This window comes from Haliotis rufescens, unplaced genomic scaffold (genome assembly GCF_023055435.1).
Source record: "Haliotis rufescens isolate VD_foot unplaced genomic scaffold, xgHalRufe1.0.p SCAF_63, whole genome shotgun sequence".
NCBI classification, from domain to species: Eukaryota; Metazoa; Mollusca; class Gastropoda; order Lepetellida; family Haliotidae; genus Haliotis; species Haliotis rufescens.
The window spans coordinates 1,786,714-1,814,190 of NW_025964354.1; the positions used below are offsets into that span (position 1 = coordinate 1,786,714).

The 27,477-nt window shown below is 41.3% G+C and overlaps 1 protein-coding gene across 2 annotated transcripts in view; it reads right to left on the reverse strand.

Annotated features, from left to right (window-relative positions):
- LOC124150171 (hemicentin-1-like) overlaps positions 1-27,477 on the reverse strand; it is a 262,470-nt gene that overhangs the window by 143,763 nt on the left and 91,230 nt on the right. For both annotated transcript variants that reach the window (XM_048386989.1, XM_048386988.1), the window contains exons 17-21: positions 3,824-4,081; positions 3,289-3,546; positions 2,162-2,419; positions 1,500-1,757; positions 384-641 (exon numbers count right to left, since the gene is read on the reverse strand). In XM_048386989.1, the coding sequence (XP_048242946.1) occupies positions 384-641; positions 1,500-1,757; positions 2,162-2,419; positions 3,289-3,546; positions 3,824-4,081 (1,290 nt within the window). The remainder of the gene's footprint in view (positions 1-383; positions 642-1,499; positions 1,758-2,161; positions 2,420-3,288; positions 3,547-3,823; positions 4,082-27,477) is intronic.

Genomic DNA, 27,477 nt, shown 5'->3' on the forward strand with positions numbered 1-27,477 from the left:
CATCACTGGAGGTTTATAAGATGTGTGTGTGTAGTTGCACTGCGTCAGAGACTGGATACGTGAAAATGGCAGTTAAACATAAGTTTCTATTAAGTTATAGGTGTTTTAGGTGTCTTAGGTTCGTTTACAAATCAACATGCGTTCAAATATTCAACAAATTCAAACAATAATTGTTATATGTTTTGTTAATACAGTTTCGATTAGAATATATAACGATTAATCAGAACTTAGAAATTACTTATTAATAAATGGTGTTCAAACCAAGAGCAGTGTTCATTATGGCGATGGTTACACATAGGACATTGCAAATAAGCTTAACACGATTGAACATATCACAATTTCCTCGTCTATGCCTCGAAAAGAAGTAAACGAAATATGCTTACATAGTATGGTCACGTTGACGGAGGCAGAGTCCGATCCTACTGTGTTTCTGACAGTACAGGTGTACGCCCCTCCCTGACTCCTACTGATGCTGCTTCTTGTCAGTACAGCTCCTCTACCGACAGTTGACCCTCCATGTGACCAAGTGTAGGATGTTGCAGAAGGATTGCCCTGTGTTGTATATGAACTACAGTCCAGCCTTAAAGTGGCTGACTCAGTCACTTGGTACATGGATGGGAGGCCAGATATTTCAGGTGAATCTACAAGCAAGAAGATTCATCAATACTGGTTCAGAACCAATTATATCTATGGATGCAAGGATGTTCAAGTCTTTCAAATGCATCAACTCTTTACTATGACATACCGGTCCTTTCTGTCTAATTAACATACCTCACGAATGTGAAAATTATCTCCGGGATTCCCTAAGTATAGGATATAAACCGCCTCCGTGGGCTATCCTTGAAAATAATGCAGTCCGGCAAAGGAAAAGTCCGCAAGCCGTAGGCCCAACGTATGTTCCTGCGTTGGAGTGCCTTATTTTCACGGATAGCCATAGGAGAAGGTTTATATCTGACTTATAAACCGAAGGATATGAAGATGCATTTTTATTTAATTGACATTACTTTAATTCTGAAATTTCAATTGTAGCACTCGAAAGTTCTCAGTCAAAAGCGCACAGCTCGAGAATCCCGTGGGCAAAGGGATTTTCGGAGAAAAGAACAACCTGCTGTAACAATGGTAATGCATCACTGGAGGTTTATAAGATGTGTGTGTGTAGTTGCGCTGCTTCAGAGACTAGATACGTGAAAATGGCAGTTAAACATAAGTTTCTATTAAGTTATAGGTGTTTTAGGTGTCTTAGGTTCGTTTACAAATCAACATGCGTTCAAATATTCAACAAATTCAAACAATAATTGTTATATGTTTTGTTAATACAGTTTCGATTAGAATATATAACGATTAATCATCACTTAGAAATTACTTATTAATAAATGGTGTTCAAACCAAGAGCGTTGTTCATAATGATGATGCTTACACAGTTCACATTACAAATACGTTTGGAACTATAACAATTTCCTCTGCCATGCCTGGAAAAGAAGTAAACAAAATTTGCTTACATCTTACGTCTACGTTGACGGAGGCAGATTCTGATCCTACTGTGTTTCTGGCAGTACAGGTGTACGCCCCTCCCTGACTCCTACTGATGCTGCTTCTTGTCAGTACAGCTCCTCTACCGACAGATGACCCTCCATGTGACCAACTGTAGGTTGTTGCAGATGGGTTGCCCTGTGTTGTGTGTGAACTACAGTCCAGTCTTAAAGTAGCTGACTCAGTCACTTGGTACGTGGATGGGAGGCCAGATATGCCAGGTGAATCTACAAGCAAGAAGTGTTAACAACAGTGCTCAAGACCAATTTCGATTTACAGGTGCAAGATGTTCCTGTTTTTCAAATGCTTCCTATCTTTATAGTGAAAAATACGTTTCTACTGAGACAGAGTGTGTTTGGGCTTGTATGGGTGTGTTTCGACATTAACACAATCTTAATTTGAACCAAATGAAAGTTTGTTTTTGGTTCAATTATCCAGTTACTCTTATAGGTAATATATAATGATTGGTCCTAATTTAAAAACTACTCATTAGATAATGTTGTGCAAACCAAGTGCAGTGTTCATTATGGCGATGGTTACCCATAGGACATTGCAAATAAGCTCAACACGATTGAACATATCACAATTTCCTCTTCTATGCCTCGAAAAGAAGTAAGCGATTTATGCTTACATAGTATGGTCACGTTGACGGAGGCAGAGTCTGATCCTACTGTGTTCCTGACAGTACAGGTGTACGCCCCTCCCTGACTCCTACTGATGCTGCTTCTTGTCAGTACAGCTCTTCTACCGACAGATGACCCTCCATGTGACCAACTGCAGGTTGTTGCAGAAGGGTTGCCATGTGTTGTATATGAACTACAGTCCAGTCTTAAAGTAGCTGACTCATTCACTTGGTACGTGGATGGGAGGCCAGATATATCAGGTGAATCTACAAGCAAGAAGATGCATCAATACTGGTCCAGAACCAATTATATCTATGGATGCAAGGATGTCCAAGTCTTTCAAATGCATCAACTCTTTACTATGACATACTTTCCTACTGCTCCTTTATGTTTAATTAACATATCATCACGAATGTGAAAATTATCTCCTGGATTCCCTAAATATAGGATATAAAAGGCCTGTGCGGGCTATCCGTGAAAATAATGCAGTCCGGCAAAGGAAAAGCCCGCAGGCCGTAGGCCCAACGGATGTTCCTTGCGCTGGAGTGCATTATTTTCACGGTTAGCCATATGAGAAAGTTTATATCTGACTTATAAACCGACAGATATGAAGATGCATTTTTGTTTAATTGACATACTTTAATTCTGAAATTTCAATTGTAGCACTCGAAAGTTCTCAGTCAAAAGCGCACAGCTCGAGAATCCCGTGGGCAGAGGGATTTTCGGAGAAAAGAACAACCTGCTGTAACAATGGTAATGCATCACTGGAGGTTTATAAGATGTGTTTGTGTGTAGTTGCGCTGCTTCAGAGACTTGATACGTGAAAATGGCAGTTAAACATCAGTTTCTATTAAGTTATAGGTGTTTTATGTGTCTTAGGTTCGTTTACAAATCAACATGCGTTCAAATATTCAACAAATTCAAACAATAATTGTTATGTGTTTTGTTCATACAGTTTTGATTAGAATATATAACGATTAATCACAACTTAGAAATTACTTATTAATAAATGATGTTCAAACCAAGAGCGTTGTTCATAATGATGATGCTTACACAGATAACATTACAAATACGTTTGGAACTATAACAATTTCCTCTGCCATGCCTGGAAAAGAAGTAAACAAAATTTGCTTACATCTTACGTCTACGTTGACGGAGGCAGAGTCTGATCCTACTGTGTTTCTGGCAGTACAGGTGTACGCCCCTCCCTGACTCCTACTGATGCTGCTTTTTGTCAGTACAGCTCTTCTACTGACAGTTGACCCTTCATGTGACCAACTGTAGGTTGTTGCAGAAGGGTTGCCATGTGTTGTGTGTGAACTACAGTCCAGTCTTAAAGTAGCTGACTCAGTCACTTGGTACGTGGATGGGAGGCCAGATATGTCAGGTGAATCTACAAGCAAGAAGTGTTAACAACAGTGCTCAAGACCAATTTCGATTTACATATGCAAAGATGTTCCTGTTTTTCAAATGCTTCCTATCTTTATAGTGAAAAATACGTTTCTGCTGAGACAAAGTGTGTTTGGGCTTGTATGGGTGTGTGCAAACTAAGAGCAGTGTTCATTATGGCGATGGTTACACATGAGCCATTGCAAATAAGCTTAACACGATTGAACATATCACAATTTCCTCTTCTATGCCTCGAAAAGAAGTAAACGAAATATGCTTACATAGTATGGTTACGTTGACGGAGGCGATGTCTGATCCTACTGTGTTACTGGCAGTACAACTGTATTCCCCTCCCTTACTCCTATTGATGCTGCTTCTTGTCAGTACAGCTCCTCTACTGACAGTTGACCCTCCATGTGACCAAGTGTAGGTTGTTGCAGAAGGGTTGCCACGTGTTGTATATGAACTACAGTCCAGTCTTAAAGTAGCTGACTCAGTCACCTGGTACGTTGAATGGAGGCCAGATATGTCAGGTGAATCTACAAGGAAGAGGCGTTAACATTAGAGCTCAAGAACCATTCCGATTTATGGATGCAAAGATGTTCCTGTTTTTCAAATGCGTCCAATCTTTACAGTGAAAAATACGTTTCTCTTCAGACAAAATGGGTTTGGGCTTGTATGGGTGTGTTTCGACATTACCATAATCTTAATTTGAACCAAATGAAAGTTTGTTATTAGTTCATTAATCCAGTTACTCTTATAGTTAATATATGGTGATTGGTCCTAATTTACAAATTACTCATTACATAATATTGTGCAAACCAAGAGCAGTGTTCATTATGGCGATGGTTACAATAGGACATTGCAAATAAGCTTAACACGATTGAACATATCACAATTTCCTCTTCTATGCCTCGAAAAGAAGTAAACGAAATATGCTTACATAGTATGGTCACGTTGACGGAGGCAGAGTCTGATCCTACTGTGTTACTGGCAGTACAACTGTACGCCCCTCCCTGACTCCTACTGATGCTGCTTCTTGTCAGTACAGCTCCTCTACTGATAGTTGACCCTCCATGTGACCAACTGTAGGTTGTTGCAGAAGGGTTGCCATGTGTTGTATATGAACTACAGTCCAGTCTTAAAGTGGCTGACTCATTCACTTGGTACGTGGATGGGATGCCAGATATGGCAGGTGAATCTACAAGCAAGAAGTGTTAACAACTGTGCTCAAGACCAATTTCGATTTACAGATGCAAAGATGTTCCTGTTTTTCAAATGCTTCCTATCTTTATAGTGAAAAATACGTTTCTGCTGAGACAAAGTGTGTTTGGGCTTGTATGGGTGTGTGCAAACTAAGAGCAGTGTTCATTATGGCGATGGTTACACATGAGCCATTGCAAATAAGCTTAACACGATTGAACATATCACAATTTCCTCTTCTATGCCTCGAAAAGAAGTAAACGAAATATGCTTACATAGTATGGTTACGTTGACGGAGGCAATGTCTGATCCTACTGTGTTACTGGCAGTACAGGTGTATTCCCCTCCCTTACTCCTATTGATGCTGATTCTTGTCAGTACAGCTCCTCTAGTGACAGATGATCCTCCATGTGACCAACTGTAGGTTGTTGCAGAAGGGTTGCCATGTGTTGTATATGAACTACAGTCCAGTCTTAAAGTAGCTGACTCATTCAATTGGTATGTTGATGGGAGGCCAGATATGGCAGGTGAATCTACAAGCAAGAGGCGTTAACAACAGTGCTCAAGAACCATTCCGATTTACAGATGCAAAGATGTTCCTGTTTTTCAAATGCGTCCAATCTTTACAGTGAAAAATACGTTTCTACTGAGACAAAGTGTGTTTGGGCTTGTATGGGTGTGTTTCGACATTACCATAATCTTAATTTGAACCAAATGAAAGTTTGTTATTGGTTCATTAATCCAGTTACTCTTATAGGTAATGTATAATGATTGGTCCTAATTTACAAATAACTCATTAAATAATGTTGTGCAAACCAAGAGCAGTGTTCATTATTGGGATGGTTACACATAGGACATTGCAAACAAGCTTTACAAGAGTGAACATATCATTTCCTCTTCCATGATTTAAAAATGGTGAATCTACAAGCAAGAGGCTTTAACAACAGTGCTCAAGAACCATTCCGATTTATGGATGCAAGATGTTCCTGTTTTTCAAATGATTCCATTTTTTACATTGAAAATACGTTTTCACTTGTGATTGTGCTATCATGGGTGTGTTTGGACATTGACATAATCTTAATTTGAACCAAGTGAAAGATTATTATTGGTATATTAATTCAATGTTGTGCAAACAAAGAGCAGTGTTCATAACGGTGACGGTTACACATAGGAAATCGCAAATACGTTTTAAAAGATTAAACATATCACAATTCCTTGTATATAATAATATATATATAATAAGCTTTCTTAGATCCCAGGTTATCGGTGAGCACGAAATATCTTACCAGCTTCCCCAGCACATGTGCAGCAATAAATCACCGGACTTCATAACTCGTTTTCTTTAACAGAATAAAATACACACATTTTTTCATGATGTGCATGCTACAGGCGACACATCAACGACCATGTGCTTGTGTAACAACTAATCTATACAATCCGAATGTTTGGCGATACCATGTATGCATGTAACCCTGAACAAGAGCATATACACCGTACCACCACCAGCGTCTGCACCCTACATTAAGACACACTGCCACTCACATTGTACCACCACCAGTGACTGCAACCTACATTTGGTCACACTGCCACTCACATTGTACCACCACCAGTGTCTGCACCCGACATTAGGTCACCCTGCCCCTTACATTGTACCACCACCAGTGTCTGCACCCTACATTAAGTCACACTGCCACTCACATTGTACCACCACCAGTGTCTGCACCCTACATTTGGTCACACTGCCACTCACATTGTACCACCCCCAGCGTCTGCGGACTACATAAATCACACAGCCCCTTACATTGTACCACCACCTGTGTCTGCATCCTACATTTGGTCACACTGCCACTCACATTGTACCACCCCAAGCGTCTGCGGCCTACATAAATCACACTGCCCCTTACATTGTACCACCACCTGTGTCTGCATCCTACATTTGGTCACACTGCCACTCACATTGAACCACCCCAAGCGTCTGCGGCCTACATAAATAACACTGCCACTCCCATTGTACCACCACCTGTGTCTGCATCTTACATTTGGTCACACTGCCACTCACATTGGACCACCCCCAGCGTCTGAGGTCTGCATAAATCACAATGCAACTCACATTGTACCACCACAATTGTCTGCAGGCTACATTAAGTCACACTCCCACTCACATTGTACCACAACCAGTGTCTGCGACCTGCATAAGTCACAATGCAACTCACATTGTACCACCACCATTGTCTGCAGGCTGCATTAAGTCACACTCCCACTCACATTGTACCACCACCAGCGTCTGAGGCCTGCATAAGTCACAATGCAACTCACATTGTACCACTACCAGTGTCTGCAGGCTACATTAAGTCATACTGCTACTCACATTGTACCACCACAATTGTCTGCAGGCTACATTAAGTCACACTCCCACTCACATTGTACCACAACTAGTGTCTGCAGGCTACATTAAGTCATACTGCTACTCACATTGTACCACCACCAGTGTCTGCAGGCTACATTAAGGTATACTGCTACTCACATTGTATCGCCACCAGTGTCTGCAGGCTACATTAAGGTATACTGCTACTCACATTGTACCACCACCAGTGTCTGCAGGCTACATTAAGTCACACTCCCACTCACAACCAGTGTCTGCGACCTGCATAAGTCACACTGCAACTCACATTGTACCACCACCATTGTCTGCAGGCTACATTAAGGTATACTGCTACTCACATTGTACCACCACAATTGTCTGCAGGCTACATTAAGTCACACTCCCACTCACAACCAGTGTCTGCGAACTGCATAAGTCACACTGCCACTCACATTGTACCACCACCAGTGTCTGCAGGCTACATTAAGGTATACTGCTACTCACATTGTACCACCACCAGTGTTTGCAGGCTACATTAAGTCATACTACTACTCACATTGTACCACCACATTGACAGCTGCTGAGTCAGCCCCCACTGTGTCCGTGGCAGTGCAGGTGTACCGTCCAGCTTGATTCTTGTTGATGTTGACTATGTTGAGTACGGCCCCTGTGCTAACAGTTAACCCTCTGTTCGTCCACCTGTATGTAGGTGTTGTAGCTGACCGTGTGTAGAAACTACAGTCTAGCCGCAATCTACTTGACTTGTTCACTCGGTATGTGGAAGGTAGACCAGATATCGTAGGAGCAGCTGTGACAATAAAATATGTGAGCATGTTCAACTATTGATACTATAAATAGTAAACATGTATCATCATAATAATATACATATCAACTAAACCTTTAACCTAATCACTATAACCTTCTTTCTGACAGTCAACAGCAAGCAATAATAGTTTACGTGACATGTTTATAGAGTTATCAAAGCTTTTGTCTTATGTTTATACTTTAGCATGGTAACATAATGACTTTCTTATGTCATCAACCGTCTCTATAGTCAGGACGCTCTGGTTCCATGCAGTGAATCATATCGGTATACTACCCATACATATTTGGAGTAAATGCGTGTAGTTTTGCACTGCTTTTAGCAATATTCCAAAATTATCACTCCTCGGATTCCTGAAATTGGCTTAACACATTGTACCCACCTGAGGAATCGAACCAAGGGCCTCGGCGTGACGATCGAACTCCTTAACAACTTCGCTACCCCACCGCCCCACATATGTCGACATAGTGACATAGACGTAACACGATGTGACATAGTTACATAGACGTAACACGAAGTGACGTAGTGATATAGACGTAACACGAAGTGACATAGTGACATAGACGTAACACGAAGTGACATAGTTAAATAGACGTAACACGAAGTGACATAATGACATAGACATAACACGAAGTGACATAGTGACACGGACGTAACACGAAATGACATAGTGATATAGACATAACACGAAGTGAAGTAGTGACATAGACATAACACGAAGTGACATAGTGACATACACGTAACACGAAGTGAAGTAGTGACATAGACGTAACACAAAGTGAAATATTGGACAAAGACGTAACACGAAGTGACATAGTGATATGGACATAACATGAAGTGACATAGTGATATAGATGTAACACGAAGTGACATAGTGACATAGACGTAACAGAAAGTGACGTAGTGACATAGACGTAACATAAAGTGACAGCGTGACATAGACGTAACACGAAGTGACATAGTGGTACAGACTTAACACAAAGTGACGTAGTGACATAGACGTAACACGAAGTGACATAGTGATATAGACGTGACACGAAGTTACATAGTGACATAGACGCGTAACGCTAAATGACATAGTGACATAGACGTAACACGAAGTGACATAGTGACAAAGATGTAACACGAAATGACATAGTGACATAGACATAACACGAAGTGACATAGTGACATAGATGTTACACGACGTGATGTAGTGACATAGACGGAACACGAAGTGACATAGTGACATAGGCGTAACACGAAATGACATAGTAACATAGACGTAACACGAAGTGACATAGTGACATAGATGTAACACGAAGTGACATAGTGACATAGACGTAACACGAAGTGACGTAGTGACATAGGCGTAACACCAAGTGACATAGCGACATAGATGTAACACTAAGGGACATAGTGGCATAGATGTAGTACTAAGTGACATAGTGTCATAGACGTAACACGAAGTGACATAGTGACATAGCCTAATGCGAAGTGACATAGTGACATAGACGTAACACGAAGTGACATAGTGACATACACGTAACACGAAGTGACGTAGTGACATAAACGTAACACGAAGTGATATAGTGTCTTAGACGTAACACGAAGTGACATAGTGATAGAGACGTAACATTAAGTGAGATAGTGACATAGACGTAACACGAATTGACGTAGTGACATAGACGTAACACGAAGTGACATAGTGACATTGACGTAACACGAAGTGACATAGTGACATACACGTAACACGAAGTGACGTAGTGACATAAACGTAACACGAAGTGACATAGTGACATAGACGTAACACGAAGTGACGTAGTGATATAGACGTAACACGAAGTGACATAGTGTCATAGACGTACCACGAAGTGATATAGTGTCTTAGACGTTACACGAACTGACATAGTAACATAGATGTAACACGAAGTGATAAAGTGATATAGACGTAACACGAAGTGACATAGTGATATAGACCTACATGAAGTGATATAGTGATATAGACGTAACACGAAGTGACATAGTGACATAGACGTAACACGAAGTGATACAGTGACATAGATATAACACGTAGTGATATACTGACATACACGTAACACGAAGTGACATAGTGATATAGACGTAACACGAAGTGACAACAGTGATATAGACGTAACACGAAGTGACGTAGTGATATAGACGTTACACGAAGTGAAATAGTGCCATAAACTTAACAGGAAGTGACGAAGTGACATAGATGTAACATGAAGTGACAAAGTGATATAGACGTAACACAAAGTGACGTAGTGACATAGACGTAACACGAAGTGACATAGTGACATAGATATAACACGAAGTGACCTATTGTTTTAGACGTAACACGAAGTGACATAGTGATATAGACATAACTTGAAGTGACATAGTGTCTTAGACGTAACACGAAGTGACGTAGTGATATAAACGTAGCACGAATTGACATAGTGACATAAACGTAACACGAAGTGACGTAGTGACATAGACGTAACACAAAGTGACATAGTGACATAGACGTAACACGAAGTGACGTAGTGACATAGACGTAACACGAAGTGACATAGTGACATGAAGTAACACGAAGTGACGTAGTGATATAGACGTAACACGAAGTGACATAGTGACATAGACGTAACACGAAGTGACGTAGTGACATAGACATAACACGAAGTGACATAGTGTCATCGGCGTAACACGATGTGACGTAGTGACATAAACGTAACACGAAGTGACATTGACGTAACGTGACAGATGGTTGTGGTGTTGAAATCAATTACCAGGTTCCACACATTAGCATTTTCTATAAGAATGCTTCGCGTCAAATGTGTATTACTCTAAACATGTTATAGTCTGTGTGTGAAAGTACATACATCTCCATACAGCCCTGAAGCCGGAAGATCCTACCGACACATCTGTTGTAAATTCCACACGAAGTGACATAGTGATATAGACGTAACACGAAGTGATATATTGATATAGACGTCACACGAAGTGACATAGTGATATAGACGTAACATTAAGTGAGATAGTGACATAGACGTTACACGAAGTGACATAATGATATAGACGTAACACGAAGTGACACAGTGATATAGACGTAACACGAAGTGACGTAGTGATATAGACGTAACACGAAGTGACAGAGTGGTGGCATAGACGTACCACGAAGTGATATAGTGTCTTAGACGTTACACGAAGTGACATAGTAACATAGACGTAATACGAAGTGACATAGTGCCATAAACGTAACACGAAGTAACATAGTGACATAGATGTTACACGAAGTGACATAGTTATAAAGCCGTAACACGAAGTGATATAGTGATATAGACGTAACACGAAGTGACGTAGTGACATAGACGTAACACGAAGTTACGTAGTGACAAAGAAGTAACATGAAGTTACATAGTGACATAGACGTAATACGAAGTGACATAGTGATATAGATGTAACACGAAGTGACGAAGTGACATAGATGTAACACGAAGAGACAGAGGGAAATAGACGTAACACGAAGTGATATAGTGTCATAGGCGTAACACGATGTGACGTAGTGACATAAACGTAACACGAAGTGACATTGACGTAACGTGACAGATGGTTGTGGAGTTGTAACCCATTACCAGGTTCCACACATTAGCATTTTCTATAAGAATGCTTCTCGTGAAATGGGTAATACTCTAAACATGTTATAGTCTGTGTGTGAAAGTACATACATCTCCATACAGCCCTGAAGCCGGAAGATCCTACCGACACCTCTGTTGTAAATTCCACATGAAGTGACATAGTGTTTTAGACTGAACACGAAGTGACATAGTGATATAAACGTAATACGAAGTGACATAGTGCCATAAACGTAACACAAAGTAACATAGTGACATAGATGTAACACGAAGTGACGTAGTGATATAGACGTAACACGAAGTGATATAGTGATATAGACGTAACACGAAGTGACATAGTGATATAGACGGAACACGAAGTGACATAGTGCCATAGACCTAACACGAAGTGACGTAGTGGTATAGACGTAACACAAAGTGACATAGTGATATAGACGTAACACGAAGTGACGTAGTGATATAGACGTTACACGAAGTGACATAGTGATATAGACGTAACACGAAGTGACATAGTGATATAGACGTAACACGAAGTGACATAGTGTCAAAGACGTAACACGAAGTGATATAGTGTCTTAGACGTACCACGAAGTGACATAGTGACATAGACGTAACTCGAAGTGACATTGTGATATAGACGTAACACGAAGTGACATAGTGACATAGACGTAACACGAAGTGACGTAGTGACATGGACGTAACACGAAGTGACATAGTGACAAAGAAGTAACATGAAGTTACATAGTGACATAGACGTAACACGAAGTGACGTAGTGATACAGACGTAACATGAAGTGACGAAGCGACATAGATGTAACACGAAGAGACATAGGAAAATAGACGTAGCACGAAGTGACATAGTGTCATAGGCGTAACACGATGTAACGTAGTGACATAAACGTAACACGAAGTGACATTGACGTAACCTGACAGATGGTTGTGGATTTGTAACCCATTACCAGGATCCACACATTAGCATTTTCTATAAGAATGCTTCATGTCAAATGTGTAATTTTATAAACATCTTATAGTCTGTGTGTGAAAGTACATACATCTCCATAAAGCCCTGAAGCCGGAAGATCCTACCGACACATCTCTTGTAAATTCCACACGAAGTGACATAGTGTTTTAGACGCAACACGAAGTGACATAGTCACATTGGCGTAACACGAAGTGACATAGTGATATAGACGTAACACAAAGTGACATAGTGATATACACGTAACACAAAGTGACATAGTGATATAGACTTAACACGAAGTGACATAGTGTCATAGGCGTAACAAGAAGTGACATAGTGATATAGACGGAACATGAAGTGATATAGTGTCTTAGACGTAACACGAAGTGACATAGTGACATAGACGTAACACAAAGTGACATTGTGACATAGACGTAACACGAAGTGACGTAGTGATATAGACGTAACACAAAGTGACATAGTGATATAGACGTAACACGAAGTGACGTAGTGATATAGACGTAACACAAACTGACATAGTGATATAGACGTAACAGGAAGTGACGTAGTGATATAGACGTTACACGAAGTGACATAGTGTCATAGACGTAACACGAAGTGATATAGTGACATAGACGTAACACGAAGTGACATTGTGATATAGACGTAACACGAAGTGACATAGTGCCATAGACGTAACACAAAGTGACATAGTGACATAGACGTAACACGAAGTGACGTAGTGACATAGACATAACACGAAGTGACATAGTGTCATAGGCGTAACACGATGTGACGTAGTGACATAAACGTAACACGAAGTGACATTGAAGTAACGTGACAGATGGTTGTGGAGTTGTTACCAATTACCAGGTTCCACACATTAGCATTTTCTATAAGAATGCTTCACGTCAAATGTGTATTACTCTAAACATGTTATAGTCTGTGTGTGGTAGTACATACATCTCCATACAGCCCTGAAGCCGGAAGATCCTACCGACACATCTGTTGTAAATTCCACACGAAGTGACATAGTGTTTTAGACTGAACACGAAGTGACATAGTGATATAGACGTAACACGAAGTGACATAGTGCCATAAACGTAACACAAAGTAACATAGTGACATAGATGTAACACGAAGTGACGTAGTGATATAGACGTAACACGAAGTGATATAGTGCCATAGACGTAACACGAAGTGACATAGTGATATAGACGGAACACGAAGTGTCATAGTGATATAGACGTAACTCGAAGTGACGTAGTGACATAGACGTATCACGAAGTGACATAGTGACATAGACGTAACACGAAGTGACATAGTGATATAGACATAACACTAAGTGACATAGTGATATAGACGTAACACGAAGTGACATAGTGATATAAACGTAACATTAAGTGAGATAGTGACATAGACGTTACACAAAGTGACATAATGATATAGACGTAACACGAAGTGACTCAATGATATAGACGTAACACGAAGTGACGTAGTGATATAGACGTAACACGAAGTGACAGAGTGGTGGCATAGACGTACCACGAAGTGATATAGTGTCTTAGACGTTACACGAAGTGACATAGTAACAAAGACGTAACACGAAGTGACATAGTGCCATAAACGTAACACGAAGTAACATAGTGACATAGATTTTACACGAAGTGACATAGTTATATAGCCGTAACACGAAGTGATATAGTGATATAGACGTAACACGAAGTGACATAGTGATATAGACCTACATGAAGTGATATAATGATATAGACGTAACACGAAGTGACATAGTGACATAGACGTAACACGAAGTGATATAGTGACATAGGCGTAACACGATGTGACGTAGTGACATAAACGTAACACGAAGTGACACTGACGTAACGTGACAGATGGTTGTGGAGTTGTAACCAATTACCAGGTTCCACACATTAGCATTTTCTATAAGAATGCTTCACGTCAAATGTGTAATACTCTAAACATGTTATAGTCTGTGTGTGAAAGTACATACATCTCCATACAGCCCTGAAGCCGGAAGATCCTACCGACACATCTGTTGTAAATTCCACACGAAGTGACATAGTGTTTTAGACTTAACACGAAGTGACATAGTGATATAGACGTAACACGAAGTGACATAGTGCCATAAACGTAACACAAAGTAACATAGTGACATAGATGTAACACGAAGTGACGTAGTGATATAGACGTAACACGAAGTGATATAGTGCTGTAGACGTAACACGAAGTGACATAGTGATATAGACGGAACACGAAGTGTCATAGTGATATAGACGTAACACGAAGTGACGTAGTGACATAGACGTATCACGAAGTGACATAGTGACATAGACGTAACACGAAGTGACATAGTGATATAGACGTAAAACGAAGTGACATAGTGATATAGACGTAACACGAAGTGACATAGTGATATAGACGTAACATTAAGTGAGATAGTGACATAGACGTTACACAAAGTGACATAATGATATAGACGTAATACGAAGTGACACAGTGATATAGACGTAACACGAAGTGACGTAGTGATATAGACGTAACACGAAGTGACAGAGTGGTGTCATAGACGTACCACGAAGTGATATAGTGTCTTAGACGTTACACGAAGTGACATAGTAACATAGACGTAACACGAAGTGACATAGTGCCATAAACGTAACACGAAGTAACATAGTGACATAGATGTAACACGAAGTGACATAGTTATATAGACGTAACACGAAGTGACATAGTGATATAGACCTACATGAAGTGATATAATGATATAGACGTAACACGAAGTGACATAGTGACATAGACGTAACACGAAGTGATATAGTGACACAGACGTAACACGAAGTGACATAGTGATATAGACGTAACACGAAGTGATATAGTGACATAGATGTAACACGTAGTGATATAGTGATATAGACGTAGCACGAATTGACTTAGTGGCATAAACGTAACACGAAGTGACGTAGTGACATAGACGTAACACAAAGTGACATAGTGACATAGACGTAACACGAAGTGACGTAGTGACATAGACGTAACACGAAGTTACGTAGTGACAAAGAAGTAACATGAAGTTACATAGTGACATAGACGTAACACGAAGTGACATTGTGATATAGACGTAACACGAAGTGACGAAGTGACATAGATGTAACACAAAGAGACATAGGGAAATAGACGTAACACGAAGTGACATAGTGACATACATGTAACACGAAGTGACATAGTGTCATAGAGGTAACACGAAGTGACATAGTGATATAGACGTAACACAAAGTGTCGTAGTGACATAGACGTAACACGAAGTGACATAGTGACATAGACATAACACGAAGTGACATATTGTTTTAGACGTAACACGAAGTGACGAAGTGACATAGATGTAACACAAAGAGACATAGGGAAATAGACGGAACACGAAGTGACATAGTGATATAGACGTAACACGAAGTGACATAGTGTCATAGAGGTAACACGAAGTGACATAGTGATATAGACGTAACACAAAGTGTCGTAGTGACATAGACGTAACACGAAGTGACATAGTGACATAGACATAACACGAAGTGACATATTGTTTTAGACGTAACACGAAGTGACATAGTGATATAGACGTAACAAGAAGTGACGAAGTGAGATAGATGTAACACGAAGAGACATAGGGAAATAGACATAACACGAAGTGACATAGTGTCATAGAGGTTACACGAAGTGACATAGTGTCATAGAGGTAACACGAAGTGACATAGTGACATAGACGTAACATATTTTATAGTCTGTGTGTGAAAGTACATACATATCCATACAGCTCTGAAGCCTGAAGATCCTATCGAATAATCTGTTGTAAATTCCACACGGTAGTAGGTGGACGACGGGACTGTGTAGCCATTGTGTGAACCAGACAGAGATACCAGCAGGTTGTTGGAGACATCGTACACCTGCAAGGGAGTAATTTGAATGGAGTCATTATTGACTTTGCTGGCATTCACTACCAACATCAAGGTACGGCTAAAATTGTGGAGATGTTCTCTGAATAATAATTATATTGTCCATGTTTGAGATATTGAAATGCATATTTTGTTCTTAAAACTGAACAGGCATTTAATGCGGTAGGAGTATACACATAGACACATCCTACGGTGAAGTGAATGTTCGGTTTCGTGGACGATCAACCCCAGGGTTCTTTCTATAGGGTAATAAAACTGTTTTAGTTTCAAAACTTGAGTTTTGCATGTATTCAATCACATAAACTATTTCATGCCGTGTGCCATCGAAGCTGATAAAATAGTATGTTCAAAGCATCCAAATTATACGTCACAATCATGAATGATTTTGGCAGTACACGTTCAGGAAGAAATCTACGCATATTGACAGATATTTGTGCAGCTGACCTGATTACAGTCTTTGCAGGGTAAATATGATTATGTTAACTACAACTATACCAACTATGTGTCTATCGAATGACCGTCACTTCACATGTCGCATACACCTGTGAAGATCCGGGTTAGAATATGTCTTCAGGAAACCATGCTTGTCATAAAAGCGATAATGCTTGTCGTTCGAAGCGACCAAAGAGACTCGGTGGTCAGGCTCGCTGATTTGGTTGATGCATGTCATCGCATCCCCTTTGCGTGGATCGATGTTCATGATATCAATCACTGGATTGTCTGGTCCGGACTCGATTATTTACAAACTACAGTAAAAAAGCTTGAATATTGCTGAGTTTGGCGTTAAACAAATAAACAAACAAACCTGCTACAGTGTACATTAGATTATCAAATATTAGAGTCACGAGAGAAATGTGTTCCCCTTTGCTAATTCCTTACTTAGAATTGTCATGTCATAGTTACTACTCTAAACTGTCCGTTAAAGTATACTGTCCTCGCGTACATACCTTGAAAACAGAAATGCATTAAGTTATGACCAAAGATTGTAAAAGCAGGAATGATAAACACATTTAAAGAGTCATACGAACATATCAGTTGCGTGGGCCATTGCAAGTTTTAAATCGTCATGAACATATCATAAGCTGTACTTACCTTCACATAGTCATAACTGCTCTCTGTGTTGAACGTTTCAAATTTAAGTCCGATCAGCTTACTGGGGGTAATTACATATGTGCAGGACAGATGGTTGGCATATGTGTAAGGGTAGTTTGGGGATGTAATCGTTCCTGACTGTCGCCTATAGGTCCCACCACAACCTGAAATAAAAGTCAGTGCCAACATATTAATTTTGATATACCATTGGATATGTTTTGCTGACTTGTGACGGCATCATGAAGCGGATACACTGTGTAATATTACACCTGAATGTAGGTCAAAATATTATTGGATGAAGAAAAAACATGGCGTCTGACTCAACTCCCCTGTTTGTGGTTTCTCAACAGGGTGGAGAATTCTCGCCTACATAGTTTGAAGCATTGCGTGGGTGCTGTCAATATATATTTCGTTATATTTCTTTACCCATCCACACAAACCCCAGACCCCATCCAGCCCCAGAAGATCAACATTGTCGGTTCCTATGGACACTGATCTTCAAAGTTAGTATAAAACCTCACCTCACCTCACCTCACCTCACCTCACCTCACCTCACCTCACCTCACCTCACCTCACCTCACCTCACCTTTTACTTATGGGCGGCTGTCAGGTAGCCTTGTGGTTAAAGCGGTCGCTCGTCACGCAGAAGACCCGGGTTCGATTCCCGACATGGGTACAATGTGTGAAGCCCATTTCTGGTGTCCCCCGCCGTGATATTGCTGGAATATTGCTAAAAGCGGTGTAAAACCACACTCACTCGATTTCTCTGATGGTTTATGAAAATAGACCCAACTATGATAGATTACCAAAGACTTTTCATACCACTTGATCCAACGTGCAACTTAATAAAAAAAATATATATATAATTATTTTGAAACATGTCATCGATGCACACGAAGTAAGCATTAGTTCAATGTTTTATAATAATACAGTAACATAAAGCAATAAAGGAGAAAATAATTTACCTCTTGTTTGATGAATACCACCGATCAGAACATTACACACTACCACACATGCCAACCAGTTCACCATCCTGTTTGTAAGATATCCAGGTTTCAGAAACACATTAAGCCACAATTTGCCATGAAGACAAGAGTGAAAGGCTCTGTCCGACGGGATATTTTATATGGTGTGTTGAGTGTGATCTCTGGTGAAAGTACACTTGCTAACTTCCTAGAACTGTCAAGTTTCAAGTGAGCATGTAAACCAAAGTGTATTGGGAGCAACATACCAAGTAGTGTGTTGAACCGTACACCATTCCAGTGACAATAATAATAATAATAATAATAATAATAATAATAATAATAATAATCATAATCATAATCATAATAATCATAATAATGATGATACTTATGATAATAATAATGATGATATAATAATAATAATAATAATAATAATAATAATAATAATAATAATAATAATAATAATAATAATAATAATGATAATAATAATAATCAAGCCAGGATCACCCAAACATCTTTGCTGCATTTTTTAATTTTAATCTGTAAATAATAATATAATGAGACTGTCGAACACATTGTGAATGGATGCCCAGCTTTGGCACAGACACAGTATCTTACACGACATGATGGGGTGGCTCGATCATTTTATTACCGTCTTCGCCATGCTTGTGGTTTTGACACACCCGGAACATGTATAGGGCGTCATAGAAAATTATAGATACAAAGTCCTTTGGAAAAGGCCCGTATACAGCCTCAGACATATCCAAGCCAGCAAACATGATCTTGTCCTTTTTGATAAATCAAATGAAATCATTTATATCATTCAATTTTCTGTCCCTTTAGGCAGTAATGTGATTGACAAGATTGAGGAAAAACATGGCAAAGATGCAGACCTCTCTTTCATAATGTCATGCTTACATCCCAAGTACTAAGTTGTCCGACTCCCCATTGTTCTCAGTGCCTTAGGTTTAGTACCTCCCAATCTGTTGACTGACATAGGGAGAGTACCCGGGTTTGCTACATGGAATAAAGCCCTTCTGACAACCTGGGTAATGCAGAAGGCTGTAGTGTTGGGAAGTCTTCACATTCTCCGAAAAGTACTGCGTGGGTTTTACTAGGCAGCACTTCCTGGGAGAAGTCCCATTCGCTGTCTGGGCTGCGTGTAGAGGGGGCAAGGGCCCTGAGCTGATAATGAGCCTAACCAGCCTGAATGTGCCAGGATCACCAAAACCCTCTTTGCTGCATTTTTTATTTCAATCTGTAAATAATAATTATTATTATTATTATTATTATTATTTTTCTTCTTATTATTATTATTATTATTATGATAATAATAACGTCACGACTCGAGGTGAAAACTATAGCGTTGCACAGTTTTCTTAAATGAGCCAAGGATGTGGGACGTAATATCAATGTCAATGTTGATTTTGTTGATGGTTCTGAACTGCTGGATGGTACAGCAATGTGTGTCAACCAAGCTAAGTTTCATATGAAATCGGCCCAAACTCAGTTTTTCAAAAAGAGGCTTTCTGAACGACCACTGCATCGAGTTTTGGTTTAGTGTGTTGAGATCAGCAACCCTGCAGAGTTTTCGCTTGGATGAGTGAGTGAATGAGGTTTTACGCCGCTTTTAGCAATATTCCGGCAATATCATGGCGGGGGACACCGGAAATGGGCTTCACACATGGTTCCCATGTTTGGAATGGAACCCGGGTCTTCTGCGTGACGAGCGACCGCTTTAACCACTAGTCTACCCGACCGCCCCTCGCTTGGATGAAGTCGGCTGGCCTGTAAAGTGTAACAAAAGGCTTTCTGTTTGCTGCTCAGGACTAGGCACTTCCCACTCGAAACCATCGATGTGTGATTTTGCATCAAAATGTAAATATGAAATGTAGTCTTCACAATGAATATAATGAGACTGTCTAACACATTGTCAGTGGCACAAACACAGCATCGTAAGCGACATGATGGAGTGGCTCGATCATTGTTATGCTTGTGGTTTTGACACACAGGTCAATCCATGCTACGACCCAGAATATGTAGAGGGCGCCATGGAAAATTATTAATACAAATTTCTTTTGAATAGGCCTGTATACAGCCTCAGACGTATCCAAGTCCAGCAAACCTGGTTTTGTCCTTTTTGATGAATCCAATGAAATCATTTTTATCATTGAGTTTTCTATCCATTTCGACACTAATGTGATTGACAAGATTGAGGAAAAACATGGCAAATATGCGGACCTCGCTTTGGAAATGTCACGCTTGCATCCCAAGTACCATGTTGTCTGACTCCCAATTGTTCTCGGTGCCTTAGGTTTGAGTACGTCTCAATCTTTTGACTGACATTCGGGGAGTTCCCGCTTTTTTACCATGAATACAGCCCTTCTGACAATCTGTGTGATGCAGTTTTGGGAAGTCTTCATGATGTTCGAAAAGTTCTGGGTTGGTTAGACTAGGCAGCGCTTCCTGGGAGGAGTCCTACTCACTGCGAGTAGAAGGGGTAAGGACCCTGAGCTGATGATGAGCCTAACCAGCCTGACTGTGACACGATCGTCCAAACCCTCTTGGCTGCATTTTGTATTTTAATATGTAAATACTAGTAATGACGTTGATGGCAGTGATGATGATTGAATCCACGATCATAAGGATCTAGCACACTTATGGGCCACGCAACTCCTTAATTGCGTAAGTTACCTATAAAAGTGGCATTAAACGGTTACTTTTGACTGAGAGCTCGGTATCTGCTGTGGTATTGTTGTAAAAGGTTGCAAGATCGTACACTTTTCTACCGTCCACCGTGATTGATTGCAAACCACAATTTTCAGATCAGTGGGTTGTAGTCTTCTTCACTTGACAAATGGCTTCAGCACATTCCGCGAGGCGACTGCGACATTTAGAAACACGCCATGCCTATATTAAAGACGACATACATAACTGTATACAATTAATGAAATAATAGCTTTGACAGTGTGACAACACGAGAGCGTTAAACATCCGACTCCACTGGTCAGTTCACTGACAATGAATGGTGTACATCCGTAGATGCACAATTATTTCAAGTGCTACAAACGCGGAGAGACCAGAGAGGAGAAAGCTAAAGAGGCTGACATTGTCCTATATCCGCCTTTGCATTGTACGCATACTTCTGTGATGATAATTAAATAGTATTTTTGACACGAAACATAACGGATTACTTGTGGGCACTGCCTACGATAAGTCATTTCATTACAACACTTGAGCCTGAGCTGTGCCAAATGAATGTAAGGTGTTCTTGAAACAATGGAAGGTTCAACCTTAGCAGGGTCCAGGGGGTGACTTTAAATTGAATTGGAAAGACGCCAAAGATACTTTAGACCTGAATTTGTGTAAACCTCCTGTCACTCTGTGCGAGGTTCCCTGTCCCGATCATGCTATTATGTTGTCTGTACCGTTGCAAAAGTGAAAGAATAAAAGCTATGTTGAAATGTTATGCAAATATTTAGAACGCGATATGCTTTCTTTTATAAATTAACTTCAATCCTGTGTGCTTAATTTGCATTTTCCTCCGAGTTTGAGTGCTGAGCAAATACTTATCACATACAAAAGGCCGTCGACACATCCCATCAGTTTCATTTTAGAGCGAGTATTAAATGTATTTTCATGTTTAATGTCCAGCTTCCCCTATTGACTTGTGCTATTGTCTACAGGATTCGAGATGGGACTTTATCACACCCGCTGAGTCAATCAGAGCTCATAACACGGATGTATTTCCTCATAGTAATACGTTGATACAAACACATAATCCGAAGCTACTCACACAACACGTTGCAAGGGCTTCACATGGAAGTGTGTTTCACTAAATGTTTGCTGACAAAACCTGTTATGTACTCCTCATTTTAACAAAAATCTCACTCATCAAATCTCAAAATGCAGCTAATTGCAAAATAGTTGACCAATCACGATGTTGAAATGTATTTATTTGGTTTCATATGGAAAAACAAGCGCATATTGTTTTTGTAAGCGTCTCACTCGTGATCGTTGAACGTTTCACACCTCTTCATGTAAAGTTTGGAAGGAAAAAGATTATGTCAATATTCATCTTGTTACATATTATTCTGAACATGTGTTTCACAGCTTGGTAAAGCACTTGTCAAGACGTCGCTATTACTCGAAAGGTTTAGATTTACATTTGGAGTGGACACTCTGAATGTAATGTGGTATGCGAACCACTGGATTTTGATTGAGGTGCAGAGTTGCGTGAAGTGAGCCAGGATATGCAGGTTGTCGCAAATCCGAAAACTAGTCTCAATCCAATTTTATAAAATAATTGGTTAATAGTTGTTCAGGGCACACATCATGTTTTTAAGTTATGTTATGCATCTGGGAACTTCCGGGATATAACTGGTCTTCGGCCACCCATCCTTGACGAAAGAAGCGACTATGCTTGTCGTAGGTCGCGACTGTGGTGAGGTGAAACGGACAGACACTGACCTCGTGACACCAGCACCCTACATGACAGACACGGACGTAGTGACACCAGCAACCTACAGGACAGACACGGACCTAGTGACACCAGCACCCTACAGGACAGACACGGACGTAGTGACACTAGTACCCTACAGGACAGACACGGACGTAGTGACACCAGCACCCTACAGGACAGACACGGACCTAGTGACACCAGCACCCTACAGGACAGACACGGACGTAGTGACACTAGTACCCTACAGGACAGACACGGACGTAGTGACACCAGCACCCTACAGGACAGACACGGACCTAGTGACACCAGCACCCTACAGGACAGACACGGACGTAGTGACACTAGTACCCTACAGGACAGACACGGACGTAGTGACACCAGCACCCTACAGGACAGACACGGACGTAGTGACACTAGTACCCTACAGGACAGACACGGACGTAGTGACACCAGCACCCTACAGGACAGACACGGACCTAGTGACACCAGCACCCTACAGGACAGACACGGACGTAGTGACACTAGTACCCTACAGGACAGACACGGACGTAGTGACACCAGCACCCTACAGGACAGACACGGACCTGGTGACACTAGTACCCTACAGGACAGACACGGACCTGGTGACACCAGCACCATACAGGACAGACACGGACCTGGTGACACCAGCATCCTATAGGACAGACACAGACCTCGTGACACAATCACCCTACAGGACAGACACGGACCTGGTGACACCATCACCCTACAGGACAGATACGGACCTGGTGACACCAGCATCCTACAGGACACACACATACCTGGTGACATCATTCACCCTACAGGACAGACACGGACCTGGTGAAACCATCACCCTACAGGACAGACACGGACCTGGTGACACCATCACCCTACGGGACAGACACATACCTGGTGACACCAGCATCCTACAGGACGGACACAGACCTGGTGACACCATCACCCTACAGGACAGACACGGACCTGGTGACACCATCACCCTACAGGACAGACACAGACCTGGTGACACCAACATCCTACAGGACAGACACATACCTGGTGACACCAGCACCCTACAGGACAGACAGGGACCTGGTGACACCAGAATCCCTACAGGACAGACACGGGCGTAGTGACACAAGCACCCTACAGGACAGACACGGACCTGGTGACACCAGCACCCTACAGGACAGACAGGGACCTGGTGACACCAGCACCCTACAGGGCAGACACGGACCTAGTGACACCAGTACCCTACAGGACAGACATAGACCTGGTGACACCAGCAACCTACAGGACAGACACGGATCTGGTGACACCAGCACCCTACAGGGCAGACACGGACCTGGTGACACCAGCACCTACAGGACAGACCCGGACCTGGTGACACCAGCACCCTACAGGACAGACACGGACCTGGTGACACCAGTACCCTACAGGACAGACATAGACCTGGTGACACCATCACCCTACAGGACAGACACGGAGCTGGTGACACCAGTACCCTACAGGACAGACACGGAGCTTCCGGTACCAACAACCTACAGGACAGACACGGACGTAGTGAGACCAGCACCCTACAGGACAGACACGGACCTGGTGACACCAGCACCCTACAGGACAGACACGGAGCTGGTGACACCAGCACCCTACAGGACAGACACGGAGCTTCCGGTACCAACAACCTACAGGACAGACACGGACGTAGTGAGACCAGGAACCTTCAGGACAGACACAGAGCCTCTGGTACCAGCACTCTACAGGACAGAGGCGGAGCTTGAGATAAATCCAAATAGCAGGGACAGTAACATCCTCATCACCTTAGATCGGCGTCGCGTCGCCACAACAAACATTTACATATATACCGTTCAACCACTCACTGTCCTTATGCGTGTGTGTGTGTGTCAGTTGTGATATTGATGTATACATGATATTAGCATTAGACCTGATAGAGCTAGTAGAGATAATACCTTGACACGCCATATGCTTCTTTCAGGCAGGCTGCCTACAGTTGCTCACACAAGTGTGATTCATGGTATATTTCAAAGGACATGGAAGTTCAAGGGGCCGTCATTGTCAAGGGGCTATGTATAATTAAAGAGATTGGAAAAAATCCAAACAAAAATTGTGTCAATTTCACCACTAAACAAAATGTATATCCACATTTACATATAATTGCACTGTGCACCACACACACACACCCCAATCTGTCCTCCGTGACAGATCCGTGTTAGAATTGGTCTTCAACAAACATGCATGTCGTTAGAGGCGACTAACGGGATCGGGGGATCGGGCCACCTGACTTGGTTGATGCATGTCATCGTGACCCTGTTGCGTAGATCGATGCTCATGATATAAACCACTGGATGATCTGGCCTAAACCATGTTACTGACGGAATGCAGCGTCAAACAACAAACGAATCCTTTCTGTCTGTGTTATGTGTCTCACACGCCAGTAATTATTCTAAGTCGTCCGTCAATATGAAACATGAACGAATCATTGTCAAAGGGGAACAACTCTATTGTTTATAATTTCATATCAGTAAATTATATACTTTTAGTAATGTAAATGTTTGTGTATATAGACTGCCATTTAGCCACGTCCAAGGTGAGAAGCGTAATATATAACGCCTTCATAAAATACCTAAATAGAATCTAACTTGTCTTTATGACAAGGCTTCCCTGTTTCCCTGATTTAAATACGTTCATACATTTAAACGTTGTAATTCTATACTGATGGAGAAAATAACCATATGGAGCATGTTTCTTTCACGTTGTTTGTTTGGTTAGTTTCTTGTAAATCGCCGCACTCAGCAATAGTCCAGCTATTTGGCGGCGGTCTGTAAATAATCGAGTCTGAACCAAACAATCCAGTGATTATTATCATGAACATCGATCCACGCAATTGGGATCGATCTCATGTATCAACCAAGTCAGCGAATCTGACCATCCGATCCCGTTAGTCGCCTCTAACGACAAGCACAGTCGCCTTTTACGGCAATCATGGGTTGCTGTGGATATATTCTACCACGGATCTTCTCGGGTCTTCTTTCACGGAGTACCTTCATCATTTTAGAGTTACAACGTATGTTGTATTAAATGTATGAACGTACACGTAAACGGTAACTGGAAAATTATATACTTAATAATTGTAACAGAAAGAGAAACAAGAAAAGTGTTGTGTATGAATATTTGATAGAACATTACGTTTATCGGAAGTGTATTTACATAACAATGCCCAAATTACAAGGAACAAGGAAAACGCCACTTCTGTAATATGAATACATATCAACATTAAATGATAAAAGACAAGTAAATGTGACACAATTTGTGAACATGTTAAGACTGCATAACTCGCTGAATTAAAATCGATAACAAACTTATCTATACTTCTGTGCTAGGGTATAATAAAGTTGGAGTAAAACTGTAAAGATTATTTCAGGATGCAACCACAATACAATATCATACAGTTTACATCCTATATAATACTAAGATGCAGTGTCAGTCAAACGATGTATACCCTTACACAAAAGTTTCAACTGTTACACTCCCCGCATCATGCCCCCATTGGCATTCCTTGTTAGAGTTGGTCCCCAGCAACCTTTGTTGTCGCACAAGGCGCCGTAATGGATGGCGTATCAAGGTACTCAAGGTACTTAAATCACAGATTACCTGAATATTGATGAGTGTGTCGTCACAGAACAAAGACACGAATACAGGTTAGATATAAAAGACCATCGTCTGACCACATTCGAACTTATAATCGTTAAAATGAGGCATTGGCAATTCTTTCAAAAGTTTAGAAATTTGAAAAAGTTTCTCCACTTATTTGGGTTTGCTCACAGAAAACAAATAATCAACAAAACAATCAACATATTGATGACACTCAGCATAGCTCAATGGGTGATCGAGTTAATGTTATACAAAAGAGCCGAGTATCGGGCGGAACAGAGTTCATGTGCACGGCCACTACAATCAAGACGCAATACTTTGAAACGATTCAATGATGCTAAGTCAGCCACGTCGTGCATCGTGATCCGGGAGACAAACATGGGGTACTTGGGTCTCTTGTGACCAGGGGTCACCACTGGGAGACAAGCATGGGGTACTGGCTGCTCTTGTGAAAAGGAATCATCACGGAGAGACAAGCATAGGGGTACTGGGTGCTCTTGTGACAAGGAATCATCACGGAGAGACAAGCATAGGGGTACTGGGTGCTCTTGTGACAAGGAATCATCACGGAAAGACATACATGGGGTACTCAGTGCTCTTGCCACCAGGAATCATCAATGGGAAACAAGCATTGGGTCCTGGGTGCTCTTGTGACCAGGAATCATCACGGAGAGACAAGCATGGGGTACTGGGTGCTCATGTGACAAGGAATCATCACGGAGAGACAGGCATGGGACACTGGGTGTTCTTGTGACCAGGAATCATCACGGAGAGACAAGCATGGGGCACTGGGTGCTCTTGCAACCAGTAATGACCAAT